The following is an 18,827-nucleotide window of genomic DNA, read 5'->3' on the forward strand; positions in this document are numbered from 1 at the left end:
CTGGGTCCTGCTTGGATTACTGTGAAAGTAGACCCTACCCTCTTCTGTGTACAGAGAAGTTGTGTACACCCCTTCGTGATATTAAGTACTATCTCCTTCCATTCTCCTCCCTCCTACTCCAATCCAGTTACTCAGGTTTTGCTTATTCTTAAATCTTTCCAGGTTGATAATTCTTTTACGTAAATTAAAAGCATCTTTATAAGTTTCTTTCTTGTGCTCATAATCTCAGCACATTAAGTTGCATCACCCTTTATCTGCAGCAGTCAATGTTGCCTTTGCTCAAAGAACTACCTCAAACCTCTTTAAGACACAACAGTGGAAATAACATTGAAGAATGAAAATCTAGCAAGGACCACTGGTGTCAAACAATGCACAGGATTTCACTTGATAAACTTTACTGTGTTACAAATGATCTCTCCACAAATAAAGACAAAAATTTCAACACTCAGTACCTGTACAAAAAATTTAAATTATACTACTTGAACACTATCAATGTTCTCACTCTACAAAGAGGAAGGAAGATAAACAATCTCTTCCACATAGTTCTCTCTTTTTACTTCTCAACTACAAGAACACTGTCAGAAATATCAAAATCCAGATTAATGATTTAAAACTGTCAAGTAATTTCAGAAGAGATGCATCCAAGAAGCACTAATTGGAAACTACATCTACAATGAGACTCTTCCACAAGTGGAATACCACATGAAGAAACTGCCCAGCTCTTCCATGTGCATTTGTCTAGAAGGTGCAGAACTATGTTTTCCTTCAGCATATCCAAGAGCCTTCACTTGGTGGATCTGTAGCAAGGCAGCCTGTTAAATACCCCTACGTGACTTGTCAGAATTGAGTATCCTGTCCTTTTTACCTTATTTTTAAAAGCAAAAAAGATTATTTTAGCTTTTACAGTAACAAAATTTGTTTGGAATAGTCATCTGTGACTCAAAGATTAAAAACCAGACTACTCAATCAGATGACATGGCCTGAACAGCCATGGCCGTGACCACGGCCTCTGGGCCATCAGAGTTTGCTAAAAAACTGTCAAGGCTCAGAGAAATGCCAGGAATGTCCCATTCCAACTTCTGTCCATAGCAGTCAAAGGAGATCACAGTGTCTCAGAGTAGCTCACGCACCTCTAAATACCTCCAACATTCACTTCTATTTTTCTACTAACCCAGTTTGTAGGAAAGGATTATCTTCCAGCAGTAACAACATGACTCTTGAAATTGTGAACGAGTATTTTTAAAGATCATGCATTTTGCAGTATTTAAGACATGTTCTGCTTTTTACTTGTCCCCTTTTGCCAGACTATCCCAACTCAGCACCAAACAAAGCTTCAAATGAAACCCACAAGGACACTGACATTTCAGGTTACAATTTATCTCAAGAGGGACACTGCCAAAAGAAGTGGTTGTGAGCAATACCAAACTAGGCACCATAGGAAGATAACAATATTTGCACATGGCAGGCCTCTATCAAGAGCTGTAGAAAGGACTTAACAGCTCTGTGAAGCACAAATCCAAAAGTGTGTAAAAGGGTGATTTCCTACTGTCTTCAAAAATTTATATATGCTCGGCCAAATTCTGTACATTTTATTTTTTAAAGCAGTATCGGTGCCTCTAAAAAAGATAGTTGCTAATGCAAACAATTAAAAAAGCTGTGTTTGAACAGTTCCTGTAGCTCTCACTTTAAAAATAATGAGACTGAACATCAGGAACAAAGAGATTCACACAAGGTTGATGGCAACTCCCTTTGTCTAGCTCAGCACAGCAGGGCCAGTGCACCAACTCTTCCTTGGCCCATCCACCACAGAAGCCCAGCAGCCATAACTATAACTAAGTCTTAGCAACACCTCATATAAAACATATTTATGTATTTTTTTTTGCCATTTCTAATAACAACAGTAATTGCTATAAATAAAAGTTAGTACCCTAATTGATTGTGAAATACTGGCATGTAAGCACCTGTATAAAACTTAACACACCTGTGTTTAGGCTATCTCAGTATCTATAGTATTTTCATACAAATCTAAAAATTAATCAACTGATCATTTAATAGTATACTTTACCAAACTATCCACTGTGCAGTACTGGTTGGGAAAATCCCATTTTAAAATCTACAGTGCTTTAACTGAATGCACACCTTTCCTAGAGGAAGGTACAATTACTTAACTTCCTAAATTTATTCTTCCACTTGTTGACTCTACAGTACTTTAAGAGGTTATCTCTACTTAGATGAAACATCAGAGACTTTTTCAGAGAAAACTCAATGTCTGCATTGAGTTTCATTTGCAGAAACCGTAATTCCCAGAAATTTATTATCAGGCTATCAGGGTGATGGTACATTTGCTAGTTTGACAGCCGTCTTTCATCTGTATTATCCATTTGAAAGTAATTCCCAAGCACCAGATAACTGAGCTACTCCAACAGCTTAATGACCTTCTTATTCCTAGAAGAAGACTACCAGATATGAATCAGTGTTATTAAAATTTGCATTATAAAATTACTAAGCCTTTGTTTAAGTCATAACACTTAGTTCTACTGGAAAGATTAATTAAATAAGTCTATAAATAAAATTATGGTGATAACATAAAACAGTTTCATTGCTGGATTGCCAAAGATTCTCCCAGATTCTCAGAAAGAATATATACTAATAAAAACAAAAAAAACCACCCCACTCCCAAAATACTCCAAACCCAGTAACTTAAAGATTTCCTCAGGATTAAAAACTTGTACAGCCTATCCTCAATTGTCACTCATTCAACTACAGATTCATAAAGATCCACCAGCTACTTTTTACTTTAGCATACATAATATATATATTTTTTAATTTAGATACAGATATTTTGGAATGCAGCATTCTAGTGCCAAAACATCAGGACAGCCTCAGCAGCAGTGGAACAGATTAAACTCCTCCATCTAATCTGTTCAGGTTGTAATTCTCCACATAGCATCTGATTTTTGGACAAAGACAGAAGAAACATCCTATATTCCATGAAAGAATTAATAACCATCTTTAGCACAAAATCTAGGTCAGTTTAGTCTATTTCTAGTAGACCAGTAGACTAGTCAGTAGTTTCAGCTACTTCCTGCACGTTTTTACATGTCTCAAGAGAAACATATTAAGAAACAGAGCTGGAATAAAACTGCACATCAGAAATACTGATCCAAGAGAGTTTAATGTGGGTGCCAAGATTTGTGTGTAAATATATATGCATGTGTGAAAAAACCCCTCAGGTATGAAGAATGTGAACAATGATGACATCTTCAGTACTTCCGCTGGGCAGCTGTAAGCAGTCAAGAGATATCTGTGGTTGGTCTTATATATGCTTTCCCATCAGTTTGCTTCAAGATGAACAAGTAAGTACACGTAATTTGCACAAATTTCAACAGGTGTTTAACTTCTGATTTTATCTAGGAGCCTTTCATAAACACTCCCCTGAAAATTCCCCACATTTTCCTTTGAGAGTTCAATTATTCCCAAAAATGCCAGCAGCTTTTGTGACTGAGTATCTCTGGCTCCTCCTTCTCAAACATTGTCTTCTGATGAAGAATAATTGCATGCTCAAAAAAATAATCTGTGTTGGTGAGGTTCCTTGAACAATCTGCAAAATCAAAACCAGGATGGCCTCCACATCCAACAAGTATTTTGTATTTGTACTGGCTTTGTTATTTCACAATCAGTTGGACAGATATCTGAAAATAGGCTTTGAAATTAAGGACAAACCAGTGATGTTTAGGTGCCTGGAAAAGGGGGAAGAAAAATCTATCACATCTGATGATGGAACTTCTATTTGCTGGCCTCCAAAAGTCCACCAAAAGTCCTATCCCTTTCCAACCCACATCAGACCTAAGCACTATTAATTCTTGGATTGCACTATTTCTGCAGCCATTGATGACAATTGATGGTTTTCCTTCAAAATAAATGGTCTGGGGTTCCTTCAGAATTTCTATCCGTGTCATTGGTTTATTTGCAATAGGAACACCATCAGCTCTTTGTCATATGCATCACCAAGCGGACCTCAGCTACAGCTGGCAGGTATGCACTGTATTCATTCAAGTTATGATCTACTTAATGGTGCTTTTGACTATCCTCTCTCTATTACTCAGTGCCTCAGAGCATCACAGTAAGCTGATAAACTTTGTCTTTATGAGAACATTTTGCACATCCACACTCATAAATATAGCATTTGCTCTTGAGCTGGCAGTCCAGCCCCTGCAAACTCAAGACCCACACTAAAACATTTGGGAACAGATTCCCCCCCACTTAGTATCTGTTTTTATACAGGAGAGAATGGTTTTCTTTTTTTCCTCAAATTTTCTAATAGGAAACACAAGTCCTCACTTACTTCAAGCCTCCTCATACAAAAATAATAATGGCAGTGGTGGCATTATGAATCCTACTCATTTCATTGCAACAGCCACCTGGCTTTAAAATGAGGGAGTCAAATATTCACAGTAACAGAAGCACCTACTTTAATCTCCAGAAGAGTATCTTACTCTTGTTTGAATGTATTCTGTGGAATTGTTTCAATCACAGAAATAATTTCTAGCTAGAGGTTTCTGAGCAATGCAATGATACACTGCAAGGCTGGGCCTTAATTTGTCTATTTTTTACTCTCCAGCTATCACTTTGCAGTCCAGAACACCACACTCCATTCTTCAGAAACAAAAGACTGCAGACTCCCAAGCTGTAAGGGAATGGCATAGAGGGAAGACTGCCTTCAGCCCTGCATTCCAACCCTCTCCAGCTTAACAGAATCCTCCTACAAGTAAACTCCCATATCTAGTACTTAATCTGCCTGAAAGCAGAGATTTTCCACAGATCTTATCAAATGACATTGGAAGTGCTGTTGTTATAACTAAAGAAAAAAATATTCACCATATTTGTGAATGACAGCTCATCCAAATTTGTAGTTGAACTTTTAAGATCATGATTAAATACCAGTATCAAAGGAGAGCTAACCAGAAGTGGAAAGGATAGGTCCTTCTTAAAAATCTATTTTGCTATTTCTATTAAAACCATGCTTTAAAGCAACTTAAAAGAATCCTAGGCACATAGAGTTCCCTTTTAGTTTGTTTTCTTTTGGAAAATTCAAGTAATCAGTTAAGCAAATTGCAGTGACAGTAATCAACACACAGCAACAGACATCATTCAAGTTATTGCTTAAGTAACCATTCTAAGCCAACATAGAACTTCTACTGTTGTACTTAATTCATAACATACTAATCAAAAAGAAAGCTTGGTGTTCATCAGTCCAGTTAATGTTGTACATGCACTACTGCATACATATTTTAAAAAGAATGTATAATTTTTTGTGCCTATGTATATATGCAATGTACACACATATGTGTATGTATTTATATACCCACACACTGAAAAGTGTTACCCTTAACCTGGACTAAGTGGTAAAAAGCTCTAAAGGCACCTCAGATAAATTAAAAAGTAGCAGCACTAATAATAACTGGTACAGTCACTTCAATAATAGTAATGAAGAGACATCTGGTTTAGCCTCAAGTACAACAGAATGAGTTCTTGCCTTAAATTTTAACGTTGTCTATAAATAAACTAAGTCAACCACAGTAGAACAATGACCAGTCCCTCAGGTAAAATACAAATACATACATACCTTCACTGCAAAAGGGTCTTTTGATACCAGAGAAATTAACTGTTTCATGGAGCGTTTTCTCTTCCTGACAGTATTCACAGTATGTAACTATGCAGTGCAGTTTCTTATAATCATCAGAACATGCTCTGCTGCAGAACTGATACACTTTGTTCTAAACACAAAGTTGCAAAACATTGTGAATAAGGTTAATGGAGAAAATCTTAAAAGTCTAACTAATGCAACTTGAAATAATAGTTGCCATTAAGACAACTTACAAAGTAAACTGAAGTGTGAACATGTAATTTAGAGTATGACTTCTAATGCTAAACATTTACAAATCCCAGTTAAGCTGACAGTGCTACAAATACTTGTAATTTCACATGAAAACACTGAACAGAAAATATGCTACTCAATCTCAGCATATCCTCTTTAGATACTTCCCTCAGTTCATAAAGAAGTGTAATAATGTTCTATCATATCTACAATAACTGAAGATGAAAGCAGATTTCAGACTTACACCTGATCTGAGAAAAGAATTTTTTTTAAATTCCACAGATACTGTTTATGAACAAAGACTTCTGCTTTTATCCATACTGAAATTAAATTATATTCTACAGAACCAGGTAGATTTTAACTCAACTTTTAATAAGAAGCTTCAATACCTTATAAAATAGCTAGAAAAACCGTATTAAAGTTTGAATTTTAAACTTTTAAACACATCATCATTCTAATAATAACACCAGCATCACCCCTTACCTCCCATTCCAGTACTTCTGGTTTCGAACAGAAAGAACTTTTGCAATAATTACATTTCAATTGAATATCACTGGGAGAGACAAACTGACCATTTGTTGAAGTCTGAACACTGAGAGTCTGAAAAACATAAATACATATACATACATCACTAAAAAAACAAAGTTACTTTTAAAACATGTTTTTTTTTTTCAATTAAGCTTGCAGTGGTTGAGAATTTAGTTGTTTATTTATAAACTCAAGAGCATTTCTGGCAAAAGCACAGCAGGTCAGTTCTTTACCTTAATTCCTTTTCCCTTGTCATCCCAGGTTTTCCAATTTTGAATCTTTACCCTTACTTCCACCAGAATTACTTTAAGTCTCATTTTTTTACCTTACCTTTCTTATGCCTTTTATTTAAGGGTAAACACATTTTTTTGTAAAAAGGAATAAAAAGTATCCCCAAACTGATCACTTCTGTTAATTACAAAACAGATCTTTTCAGATAAATACATTCCACAGCTTGTATTTTTTGGTGACAAAGACCAACAAACAAATATTTTCAAAGTCAAACCCCACCAAGGCAGACTATCAACATCTTACATAAGCATACCACTTGAAAATACAACTACTAAAATAGAAAGCTTTCAGCCAGAAACCTCACATCCACTCAGATTAAGAAAAAACTAGCTCACAGTCCTTAGTAGTCTCAATTCCACGGCAGAGAGATGTAATTATTCATATAGCCAGCCCCTAAACAATCCAGGTGTTTAAAACTGAGAAAAATACTATAGATTGCATGTCTAGGTATGAGAATTTAATTCTGCAACTGAGTAATTTCTTTGATGCACTTCTGAGGCAATCAGGAGGAGATAGGAGGACTCAGTTATACAGAACCTGTATCTTTCAGTATGTCTTATATGAGCCAACAGAATAGTGTGGTTTTGCATATTCCCTGATTAAGCACAAACTATTGGTGTATTATAAATGGAACATATTAATAGATACTATATATATATATATATATAATAGAATTATATAAATTATATATAATATAAATATAATAAAATATATTATTAATAATATAAGATATTAATAGATTATATTAATAGATAGATGTGATTATATATATAAATCTGAATCATCAGTAATCACAGACACTTGAAGACTCCAGGACAAACTTTCTACTTCTTTCCTCTCATCAAACTTTCCCACACTATTTGCAGCAAAACAAATATATTTAAAGACAAATCCTCTTTAGACATTTTTGTTACTACCTCTCCACTGTCTAACAGTGAAAATTCAAAACATTTCTGTTACAGGATGTTTTTCTTCAGACTCTCATGTTAGTAAGGGTTTACCTACACTAAAAAGTAAATAAAAAACTCTGCTGAGACTTACTGCTGATAGAAACCCTGATCTATGTGGGGTGGTACTGCTGAGTGCTAGATGGCAGTGCAAACAGTATCATTTTATGCAGAGGCATTTATTCTGTGTCAAGAATTGGCAGACATCAAGTAGTCATGCATATTTCCCAATCACGGGCAGGACCTGAGAACCAAATGCCAGGCAGCAGGAAGATCACACCTGTACTTCCATGGCCCACTGGTCTATAACAACGTTTTATATATAACTTCTACAATTTTTTTTTGATGCCTACACACAATATTATCATATTTCTCCCATTATATCCAGAAAATGTCCCTGTGACTGAGCAAGGTTTGCTTCACTTTGGCTGCTCTAAATAGCTGAAGACTTGCAAGGCTTGACACATGCTGCTGTGTGGCTTACAGAAGCCTTTGAAGCTCTCACTGAAAACGAGAAGAAATCAAGAATATCCAGCACCTCCAGTTCAGGAGTGAAGGAAATGTAAAGAACTAGCAGATGTGTATAGAAATTTCTGTACTTGTACAGAAATACTGAAGACATAGGGAGGAACGAAGATGAAATACACCAAGTGGTCATCAAATGAAAAGCAACCCTTATCTTTCATGCCTGTAGTTATCTTCAGATATAGGATCCAAACACCCTGTTGTGAGGCCTACAAGTTAAAATTAAAACTCAGCTTTTTGTTGTTTTCTGAGTCACAGTCACCTTCTTTTATTTCTTTCAATTACTGTTTACTGGGGTAGAAATTCAGACTCACAAAGTCTATGGGGCTGGTAATCGAAAAATAACAAAAAGCTAGAGAAGTGAGAACAACACTGATGTTCAAGACTATTTAAAATCAGAATTTGTTTTAAAGGAAATTTACGCATAACTATAGATTAAAGAAATCTAAGTTATTAAGCATTATTGCTTCTAAAAAACAGCCCAAAAGCAATCTTTTTTTTCTTATGAGCTCCTCTGGTTATTTTTTTTCCAGAAAAATCTGTGAAGAACTGCATTCATATTACTGAAAGTTCTAAACCAAGCAGAATATGGTTTTTAAATCAAATTAATCACATTTTTTGTATGCTTCTTTAAAGTTTTGATTATCCTGCTTACAATTAAGGACTGCTTCTGCATAATATTTTGAGCCAAGATGACACATATGTAGTATTTTCACCATCTTGCTTTGCTTCTAACTTACAACGTACTTAAAATACCTTTAGGAATTATTTGGGAGCATAATTACACACTAACAGTAATAAAAGAAAAAAGATCATAAATTCATTAAAATCTTAAAACCAGTCACCCTGAACACAAACTTTTATCTATGCTATGTCATATCAAAGGCATCTTTGAAGTCATGTACTTATGTTAGTTCTTTTGAGAGCCTGCCCTGAAAAACAAGAGCATGGGAAATGCAAGCAAAGCAAAAAAAAAAAAAAAAAAAAAAAAAAATTAAAAAAAAAAAATATATATATATATATATATATATTTATAAAATTGTAAAGCCCTTTTCAGCCTTCAATGCAACCAGCTCAAACTTGCTTTAAGTTGTCAGTTTAATAATGAACACTAGGCAGGCATAGCCCAGTGTCTTCTCCTAAGACCACCAGAGCAGCCCAGCTTCTGGCCTGCCCCTGCCATGGCAGCCTATGTGACAGGGGGTTATCCTTGCTCACAGCAACATGAAATCAAATTGTGGATACATTTCTGTACCTAAGTGTACATGTGGAAGAGCTAGTAGGCAGCCAGACTGAGGTTAGGTGTTTTTTCCAGCTGAGGGAAAAAAAAAAAAACCTTTGAAAGAATCAAGCTGTTCTGAATGCGCATGAGAGAAGCACTTATGAGAAATCCTCTACATGCTGTCATTCACCAGGACTGTTCCACAAGCAAAAACAAGGGCACTAAATAAAATAGGGAAGGAAACAAACATTTCCCTTGCACTCATGCACACACACACAGACACCTTCCAGTCTGGGCATGAAAGCCTCAAATATTCTTAATATTCTCAAATTTAGAAGAGTATTTGTCTGTGTGCACACATGTGTGCAAAAGAAAGAGAGATGTAATGTATATAGCCAAGAACACTTCCAGGCTCCGTCACAATGGTGAAAGAGAACAGCATTAGTGAAAAACCAGAGAAGAGTATCCTGCTAAAAACCATTGTAGTTTTAATTCTTACCCATACCGGTCCTACAATTCTCCAGATACATCCATAAATTGGAATTGAACCCAAATCAGTTAAAGCTGTAGCATGAATTTTGCACAGACTTGTGTTTTGCCAGATAGCTGGCACTGTCAGACACTTAGGCAGCTGCTAACTCTGGGAAGACACTTGTGTTACAGCCTCCATGTTCACAATAAATAATCAGTAGTTTATTTTTCCCCTTAACAGCAAGACCTTCAACTGACCCAGTATCGATACTGATTTAAAACAATACCCCTTGGGAACAGCTCATTTTTAACTCTGCAATAACGTCCTCCAAGACAGAGTGTGGAAGACAAGACTCAGTCCCACTGTTCTACCACCAACTACCAAACAAAAACCACATAAAGCAGGCTGTTCTCTCTCTCTTACTTTCTTACAAGATCAAATGCTCTTACAGGCTGGCTGCTCAAAGGAGAATGTAGATATGGACATGAACTGTACAACATGCAGTTCAGCTGAATCTTTCCAATGTTTCATACATTAAAAGAGCTAGCTAGAAACAAAAAGTTATTTTTAAGACACAATTATAATCAATTCTGAAGTTCAGTAAAACAAACTTATTTGTTTGTAAATCAAAAGTACCAAAATACTTGCAGGAGGGAGGAAACACAGACCTGAAATAGCAATTATTCTGTTCTGAGAGGCATAACCCTTAAAGAAAAAAGTCTAGGAAGAACAGGCACAGCACGAAAAAGGGATGAATATGAAGCCAGAAAATTAAAACAAGAGTTATCTCCAATAGTAAACGCTGAAAAATATGGTGCACCATAGTAAATGGACTATTTTTTCAATTCAGGTTCAATACCTTACATGTCATTTAGGTAAAAGAGAAGCCTCAAGGGAACACTTACAGTCCACTGCTCACATTGTGGTATACCATCCTTTCCACCTATATACATAGGTGGAATACTAAATGAATAGAACAAAGAAGCTGTTCTCATACATTGAACTCTAGCCTCATGGTGAATACATTTTGTTCTTCTACACATGACTATACAAAAACTAACAAAAGTTAAAATCCAACAGTGCTGGCTGAGCAAACTGTAAATTCTTGGTCTTTACTGAGAACTCACAGACTGCAAGGCTGCTTCAATTCAACTCCACTGCAAGACTGACAAGAGATCTACATACAGAACTGAGACTGCAATAGAAGCACGAGCACAAGGACTCAGTAAAACCACAAACCCACAACCAGCATTAAATGATCTGGCAGTTCTATTCAATAATGTTGCTTAATGTTGACTTATGTCTAAATCCAAGAAGGCCCAGGTTGAATTTGTCATTCCCTGGCTGTTATTTGTTCCGAGAGCTCTTGGGGATGCAATTAATTGTAAAATCACATACATTAAAATAGATCTTAAATGAGCTTGCAAGAAGTATTACAGGTCTGTCATTACATACTAACAATACATAGTATTTTGTTAATCATTTCCACTGACAGATATCCTACCAAATTGATTATGATGGAAACACAGAACATGGCTACATGATAGACTCCTACCCAGGGTATGTTAAAGAAAACCAATTTGCTGTCTAGTTGACAGAAAACAGCAAAAACCAGCAAAGTTCAATGATAAATGGAAAAACCTTGTGTGGGTGTAACTCTTCAACAACACATGAGGAAACAATTACCAATTATCCAGCACAAATCTCAGAAAAATGTTTTTACATACAAAAATTGAAACATAGACTTTAAAAATATCCTTTGATCACCAAGAGACTAATGGCTGTGACACATTTCACTTATGCTTTAACCTTAATTCACACTAATAATATGACATTTTCAACAAGCAGAGCAGCCTCATTCAGAGTGCATGTCATCAGCCCTGCAACCCCAAGTTTCTGGCCATAATTTTAACAGCAAGTTTTGTCCATAAATGAAATGGCTGAGGCTCTAATCTTTGACTTCAGAAGGTATCACTTTTCTCCATGGCAATCCTTTGTTAGTTCCACACTGAAAATGAGAATTTTGTTATTGTGTTTAGTACAAAAGAGGCTAAATTTGTTAATCTTCAATGCAAAACAGCAAGGCTCGCATCCATGAAGTGGCTAAGGTGGTAAAAATAAGATGAGCAGTGATACAGCTTTGTGTTTTCTAACAATAAAAAGCAGAAATTGGCTATTATTATCCAATTTTATAAGTTTAAGACAGCTGCTAGTGTTATCATTATGAAACAGCACTTTGATCACTGAAATTGTTATGAGCCAGGAACACCTGCTGCATTAATTGTAACTCTCAAGCACGTATATACAAGCAAGTTAGTTTAATATTCAAATACTTAACACAAACATAGGCACACAAATATTTAGGGAGGAAAAGATTTAACACAACAGCTAACCTGAAATTTAGCTACACAACTGGAACTGCAAAAGTTGTACAGTTTTCCATCAGGCATTGTGGCTTGATATTGAGGTAAAGAGTTTCGCTTACAATAGTGGCAAATAATTTCCATACCTAAAAGAAAAATGTAGTTTACAAACAAAATAAACAGAAAATAATAGGAAAAAAATGAGTATTACAGGTGAGACCTTTTCAGTTTTTAATGTAGAAAACTAAGATTAGTCTGTTTTCCAGTCAGCTTCTACAATTCACACAAAACAAAAGAAATTACAGAAGTTTAGTTAAGTACTTTCACTAAAGATTAGTAGTAAATATGAAGACACCTTCTTCCATAAAATTCACTGGAGCATTTTCAACTTCAAGTTGAGATCTGCTTTGCATACTGAAGAACACATGTTTTATTTATTGGATCAAAAACTTCACCTAGAGAATATCTATATGCATTCTAACTACCTCCCTCCTTATCTATCTCCTGCTTGACTGAAAATAAATAAATAAATAAATAAATAAATAAATAAATAAAAAAACCCAGGGTGGGATTCACATGAGAATTGAGAGAATATGAATTCATATGCAAAAAACCTGCACTATCATCCTGTGACACATCAGAGCACATTATGCTCTATCATTTTTTTCACAGGAAGCCTTAAGACAGTTGAAAATTCTTTCTGATGTCACAAAAAAAGGCCAGTGAGGAAAATTAATCCTCACAGGTCCATTTACTGGTGTTCAACATAAGATGTTTTTGTTTTTTTAATGAAGTTAAAAACTATAAAGTCACATCTGCACAGACTAACTGTAAAATAAACACACCCACCCCCAGTGTTCAAACTTTTTTAAAAGTCTACTCTTAGCAGTGATGAAAACCCATCACCCTTTTCACTTACTTTGTGATTTAGCATATTTTGATTTGTGTGTGTTCATGCATACAGTTGAGCAGTATGGCTCCATATATCCATTAGGTCCTATGCACTGAGTCATGTGAAAAAAACTGCACTGAGCTCTGCAGCCAGTACAAGATGTTAATTGGCCACATTTCTAAAACATAAAACAAAGCAAAAGAATGCGTTAATTAAAACTATGCTTAGCTTTTGACTTAAATTATGGTCAAAAACAAACAAAAAAAAAACCCAAAAAACACAAAGAAAACAAAAAAAAGTTTTATTTCTGTCATCTGCTTCCTCATCAGATCCAGCCTGTATTAACTCCCCTCATCATCCTCTAAAGAGCATTCAGCACTATGGGTGAGTCTTTTACTCCTGGGAAAAAGCCAGCTAAAACTAACATTCTGTGTTAAGACACACACACACCCCTCCAAAAAACTCCAACCAAAACATCCCAATTCCATCCCAAATCCCACTGTCTGCAAACTGAACTGTGGTAAGAGTATGCAACAAGTTGTGCTGAGTTGAAGAGTTTGAAAGAACTCTATTCCTCTCTCCTTGTTGATGGGACAATGGTTGTAAGAAAAGGAACAGGAATCTGACATGGCTAATGTGATTCACAGAATGCGTAAGCTTAGAAAAGACCTTTGGTCCAACTTCCCTGTTCAAGCAGGGTCTTCCTAGAGCACATTGAACAGGACTGCATCCCAGATGGCTCATGAATATCTCCAATGAGGGAGACTCCCTAACTTCTCTGGGCAATCTGTTCCATTGTGCAGTCACCTGCACAGCAAAGAAGTTATGAAGAATTAATAAACTTTGGGGCTATAAAAATTTGTATCTCCAATCCTCCAGGCAGGAGGAACACACTGCACAGTTTCTATGCTGAACTGTGACTCCATGAACCTGATAACAGACTCGATTTTGACATCTCTCAACACAGCAGTCAGTCCATCAACACTTTTCCACAGAATGGAACAAACGTTCTACAAAAAGCACAGAAAAAGCTACACAGAGCAGAAATACCAATGACATCGTCAACATACAAAATCAATAATTCTGATGTGCTACATGTATTACATATGCCAGTGTTAAGCAAGAATCTCAAGCACAATAAAGCAAGTTTCAGAAAAAAATATCTAGACACCTTCTCTGCCCATAGAAATAGTATCATAGTTTTGACAGTGATAAAGAAAATTCCTCATCAAAAATGATGGGCCTCCTACAAGACAGACTCTCACCTTATTAAGTATTAGAAAATCATCACTTAAGACACTTAACATGTCTTCCCTTCTAAAGAAATAATTTTGGCACTCTCTCCCTCTTTCCCTATTCTCAAGGATGGAAAGGGCAAGAAAAGGCAAAGCTTGTTTCAAAGGTGCTTCACTTTGCTCAGAGTGAGACAAGCTTCAGAGGGTATCTTTGCTCTTCCCATTTTTCAGTACCCAAATTTGAAAACTAGTTAAATCCAGTCTTACAGACAGATAGAGAATAAATTTATGGGTTTATAATGTCATCTTTCCTATACTAAGAGCATCCACACAAAAACAAACAAATCCACATGCCTGTGACAGAACTTTGATGTAGCACTTTGCAGGGACCAGTAAAATTTCTACACATAATTTCCACATGCTTTCATGAAACCTTTGCTATGGATTTCCTCCAAAAGGGAGTACCTGTCAAGATATCAAACTCCTACCTAGAAGAGAGTATAAAATACGACTCTAGGACATTCTATTTTAATTTTTTTCGATTTGCCTTTGAACATGTTACTTGGGATATCATTATCTTCCTAATCAGCCACAATATTGACAAAATTCACACGTAATACAAGACCAAAATGTAGTAGCTATATTGTTCTGTGAGTTGGAGCTACTCTGCTGCTATTCATCTCCTCTGGCAGGCTAAGAAACAAAAGCAAAGCATAAAAAAAAATCTGAGTTATATTACTAATAATACAGGAGGCTACAATTTACAAAGGACTTGATTTCTTGGAACATGCTTAATGGATAAACACCACAAAAAAATCTGCTTGCATAAATAGCCTTGGTAGCTCCAGAATAAACCAAAATGAAAATCTAGAAGCATTGATGCAAATATGCTGGCTAACAATTAAGAGCATTCAACAATATAATCAGAAAACAATGCACAGGCAAATGAAACTTTCACAAGTTCCATACCCAAAAGAGAAATCCAACCAAGGATACAGTGACTTCAAGAGATAGCAAGATGAAAGTTTTAATAAATGAATTTATAGTTTTAATAAATTAATATATAGAGCATTATGGAAAAAAAATTCATTGTCAGCAAATTACATGTTTCTACAAAAATTCCTTGAAAGCAGAAATAGTTTTTGCTAACCAGCATCTCAAATACCTCATCATTTAGGTGATATCAAGAAAGGACCATGCACATAAAGAACAGTGCGACAGCATGTCAATCATTTCTGAATTTCATACATCTTGAAAGTTGTTTAGTGACTTCACCCCACCCCTTCCAGATTTAAAAGAGAGAATTTTTGTTTATTGCTGTCTTGTAATAATTTAGCAAACCTAGATCTAATTTATCCATACTACAAGGAATAAAAATTTCCAAAAAACACGCCAACTGTGCAGAAGATTCGGTGGGTAGGAGCAAAGCTGTAGTAACAAAACTCTCATTTTATTTTTCTAATAACAACTAAAAAGAATGCTTCAGCATTTCTGCATTATTAGAAATTTAAACATATTGTTACACAAGTGAAGACAGGGTATGGTAGAAAAAAAGAAAATTAGAAGGCCCAAACCTTCTTTAAATGTATCACTCCTAAAATGTGGCAATCATCATCTCCCTCAAGCAAAACACCTTTCTTGCATTTTTATTACTCTTTCTAGCACTCCCTAAACTTCCAAGTTCAAATATTAAAACCATTCAAAAAAACCCCAAGAAGTACCACACTATTATTAAAAAATTAATGCATATCTGAAAGTATTCAATCCGTATTATACATGTGTCTCAAACATTTATTTTTTAACAGTCTAATTCAACGACTTCCTCCATTGACAACATCAACAGAGAGCCTCACTATATCTCTAATGTTTTTGAATATAATGAACACATAATGCAAACCAAGATTTTTTTTCTGTTAATGTTAAATTTCCAAATGAGACTATCAAGTTTCCCAGCTAACCTACATTACACTACTCTCAAATTCCTCACAACATAATCTCTTTCATCTTTAAGACTCTGCAGTATTAATGTCATTCTCCAGAAAAAAATAACATTTGAGAATCCTTTCTCTCGAAGTACCCTTCTAGCTGCCATAAACAAACAGAAGATTCACTAAAATTAAGGAAAGTTACAGTAATACAAAGGGTCAAAGCATTCTTATGAGGTAAGGACTTTTGGCCTGGAAACAAGATAGCTTAGGAGAATAATGACAGAACCAAAAATGGTATTATGTAGGGTACTATGGATCAACTGCTCAGTGTATTTTCTAATATTACCAACTATGCAAAATCATATGAATATCAAAAAATTTGAAAATAAACAGGAGACAGCTCTTCATGTAATGAACAGCAGAACCTCTTAACAGAGATAGTCGTGGATGGAAAAACTGTATGCATTCACAAGGAGACTGGACAAGCACTGATTAGAGAGGTTTGCCAAAAATAGCATACAGGAACATTGCATCAAGTTAAAGGGATGCCCTGACCTCTAGAGAGTCAGAAGGTGAGAGAATGCTCAGAGGAAAATAACCTAAGTTCCTGCCCTGGTCTTACTCTTCCATGCACACCCACTGACATCACTGCAGGAGTTTCAATCCCTGATGAGAACTGTAACAGCTTTCTCAGGTTCTTACTACAGAACATATTTAATTTAATATTTTAACCATCCTCAAAGGAAGAGTAAGTGTTTAGAAAAGAAATTAAGGAAAATATAAAGCTGTGTCAATGTTGTTGATAGTTTATGGCAGGACACAGAAGATCTTCACTGGCAGAAGAAAACCAGAACAAAATATCAAAATCTTCACTAGTGACCAAGTAAAGAGTAAAAATTGCAAAACTTCCTGAGTCTTTGTTTTAAAAATCACTCCTTCCTTCTTTGGTTAAGAAGAGCAAAATCACAGAATCATATGGACTGGAGGAGACATCCGGAGGTCAAGTGCTGCCTCCTGCACAAAGCAGGTCCAAAGGTGTTTGTTTGCTTGGGATCTTGGTCCAGTCAAATCTGTGCATCTCCAAGGACAAGCACTCCAAAACCCCTCAGGAGGATTTTACCATCCTTATAGGAGGAAAAAACCAAACCAAAACACACAAAATTAAACAAACCACAACAATAAAAACCAAAACCAAATCACCTTTGTCCTTATATAAGCTTCCCCTTGTTTTGAAATTGTGTCTCTTGCCTTTATTCCTTCCACTATGCAACTCATCTTAGAGGTCAACTTCGTCTTCTTCTGTCTCCTCCCATTAGATAACTCATCCTCCTTTTTGCTTCTCAGGGCTGAACAAAGTAACTGCTCCTAAGCCTGTCCTACTGTCATGGGGTGGCTTTACCTTTAAGGTGGTTTTGGTTTTATGTCAGGTACTCCAGACATCTAAATATCTTAGTAGCTCTCCACTGAACTTCCATCATTATGACAATACCTCTCATTCTGTCAAATCCAAAACTGGTCATTGTACTCCAGATGCAGTCTCAAGAACAGAAGGATGGGGAGAAAGCATGGGGCACAAAAATCACCTCCTCTGTCCTGCTGGCTGCAGTCCTGTTAATATAGCAATAGGTTGCCCACACAAGCTGGGGAGTCCCCATCCTTGGGGATATTCAAAAACTCAAATGGGTGTGGTCCTGAGGGGCCTGCTCCAGGTGACCCTCTTTGAGCTGGGGGTGGACAAGATGACCTCCAGAGGTGAGGCATTTTAGGAGACAACACAGCACCCAGCTGGCCATCTCTGCTGCAAGGACACACTCCTAATCCCAGTTCACCTCCTCCACTAGGACACCAAAGTCTTTTTCTCCAAAGCTGCTTTCTCGGCAAGTATCTTCCATTTCAGATAAAGTATTAGCTTCATCTTGTGCTCCCCGTAATATTTCAACGGTAGAGAAAAATGCCTCCAGACAAAACCTGCCCAGTCAAACTAGCCTCAACTTCAAGTTTCCTCCAAAGATTAAAGTAACACAAAACCAATCTGCTAGAGAAATCATCAGTCATTTTCCTCCCATGTGCAAATTCACATCTACAGCATCCTATGCATCTACATGCACATTCAAGGACTGTAATTTCAAGTAAAATGGAAGTTAAAACACAACCAAATTAGTAAAGAAAGTGGTATCAATTTCTCAATACAAATAAACTAAACTAATCCTGAAGCAAAATTTCAAGAGAATAAAAGCCCAATGCCCTCTGAGGGGAAGCTTAATGCACAGTAGTCTGACTACACCTCTCCTTCACTACTCCACCTAGAATCTGCATTGAGATAATGTAATTTTGGCTAGATCTCATTGCATGTTTGACCTCTTGCAAAGCCTAAAGTTTATGATAGATGAAGAAACCTGAATATTCCTCTCATTATATTTCATTCTAAACTAATTTGTTCTTTCATGACTTGTTTGTACATTACAGACTTAATTCTAGGTCTATTTCATGATAGGTATCTCATGAGAAATAACAGACATTAAACAATGTGATATGAAAACTCTTGC

The 18,827-nt window shown here is 36.0% G+C and overlaps 1 protein-coding gene across 13 annotated transcripts in view; it reads right to left on the minus strand.

The window, feature by feature from the left end:
• Positions 1-18,827, minus strand: part of ZMYM2 (zinc finger MYM-type containing 2) — an 87,632-nt gene that overhangs the window by 30,368 nt on the left and 38,437 nt on the right. For 12 of the 13 annotated variants that reach the window (XR_004498128.1, XM_033515693.1, XM_033515695.1 and 9 more), the window contains 4 exons: positions 13,146-13,296; positions 12,257-12,372; positions 6,362-6,478; positions 5,627-5,777 (listed from right to left, as the gene is read on the minus strand). Coding sequence is in view for 12 of the 13 variants with exons in the window: in XM_033515693.1 (XP_033371584.1) it covers positions 5,627-5,777; positions 6,362-6,478; positions 12,257-12,372; positions 13,146-13,296 (535 nt within the window). In the remaining variant the exon portion in view is untranslated. The remainder of the gene's footprint in view (positions 1-5,626; positions 5,778-6,361; positions 6,479-12,256; positions 12,373-13,145; positions 13,297-18,827) is intronic. The other variant, XM_033515707.1, reaches the window with a different exon arrangement.

Source organism: Parus major, chromosome 1, assembly GCF_001522545.3.
Source record: "Parus major isolate Abel chromosome 1, Parus_major1.1, whole genome shotgun sequence".
Lineage (NCBI taxonomy): Eukaryota > Metazoa > Chordata > Aves > Passeriformes > Paridae > Parus > Parus major.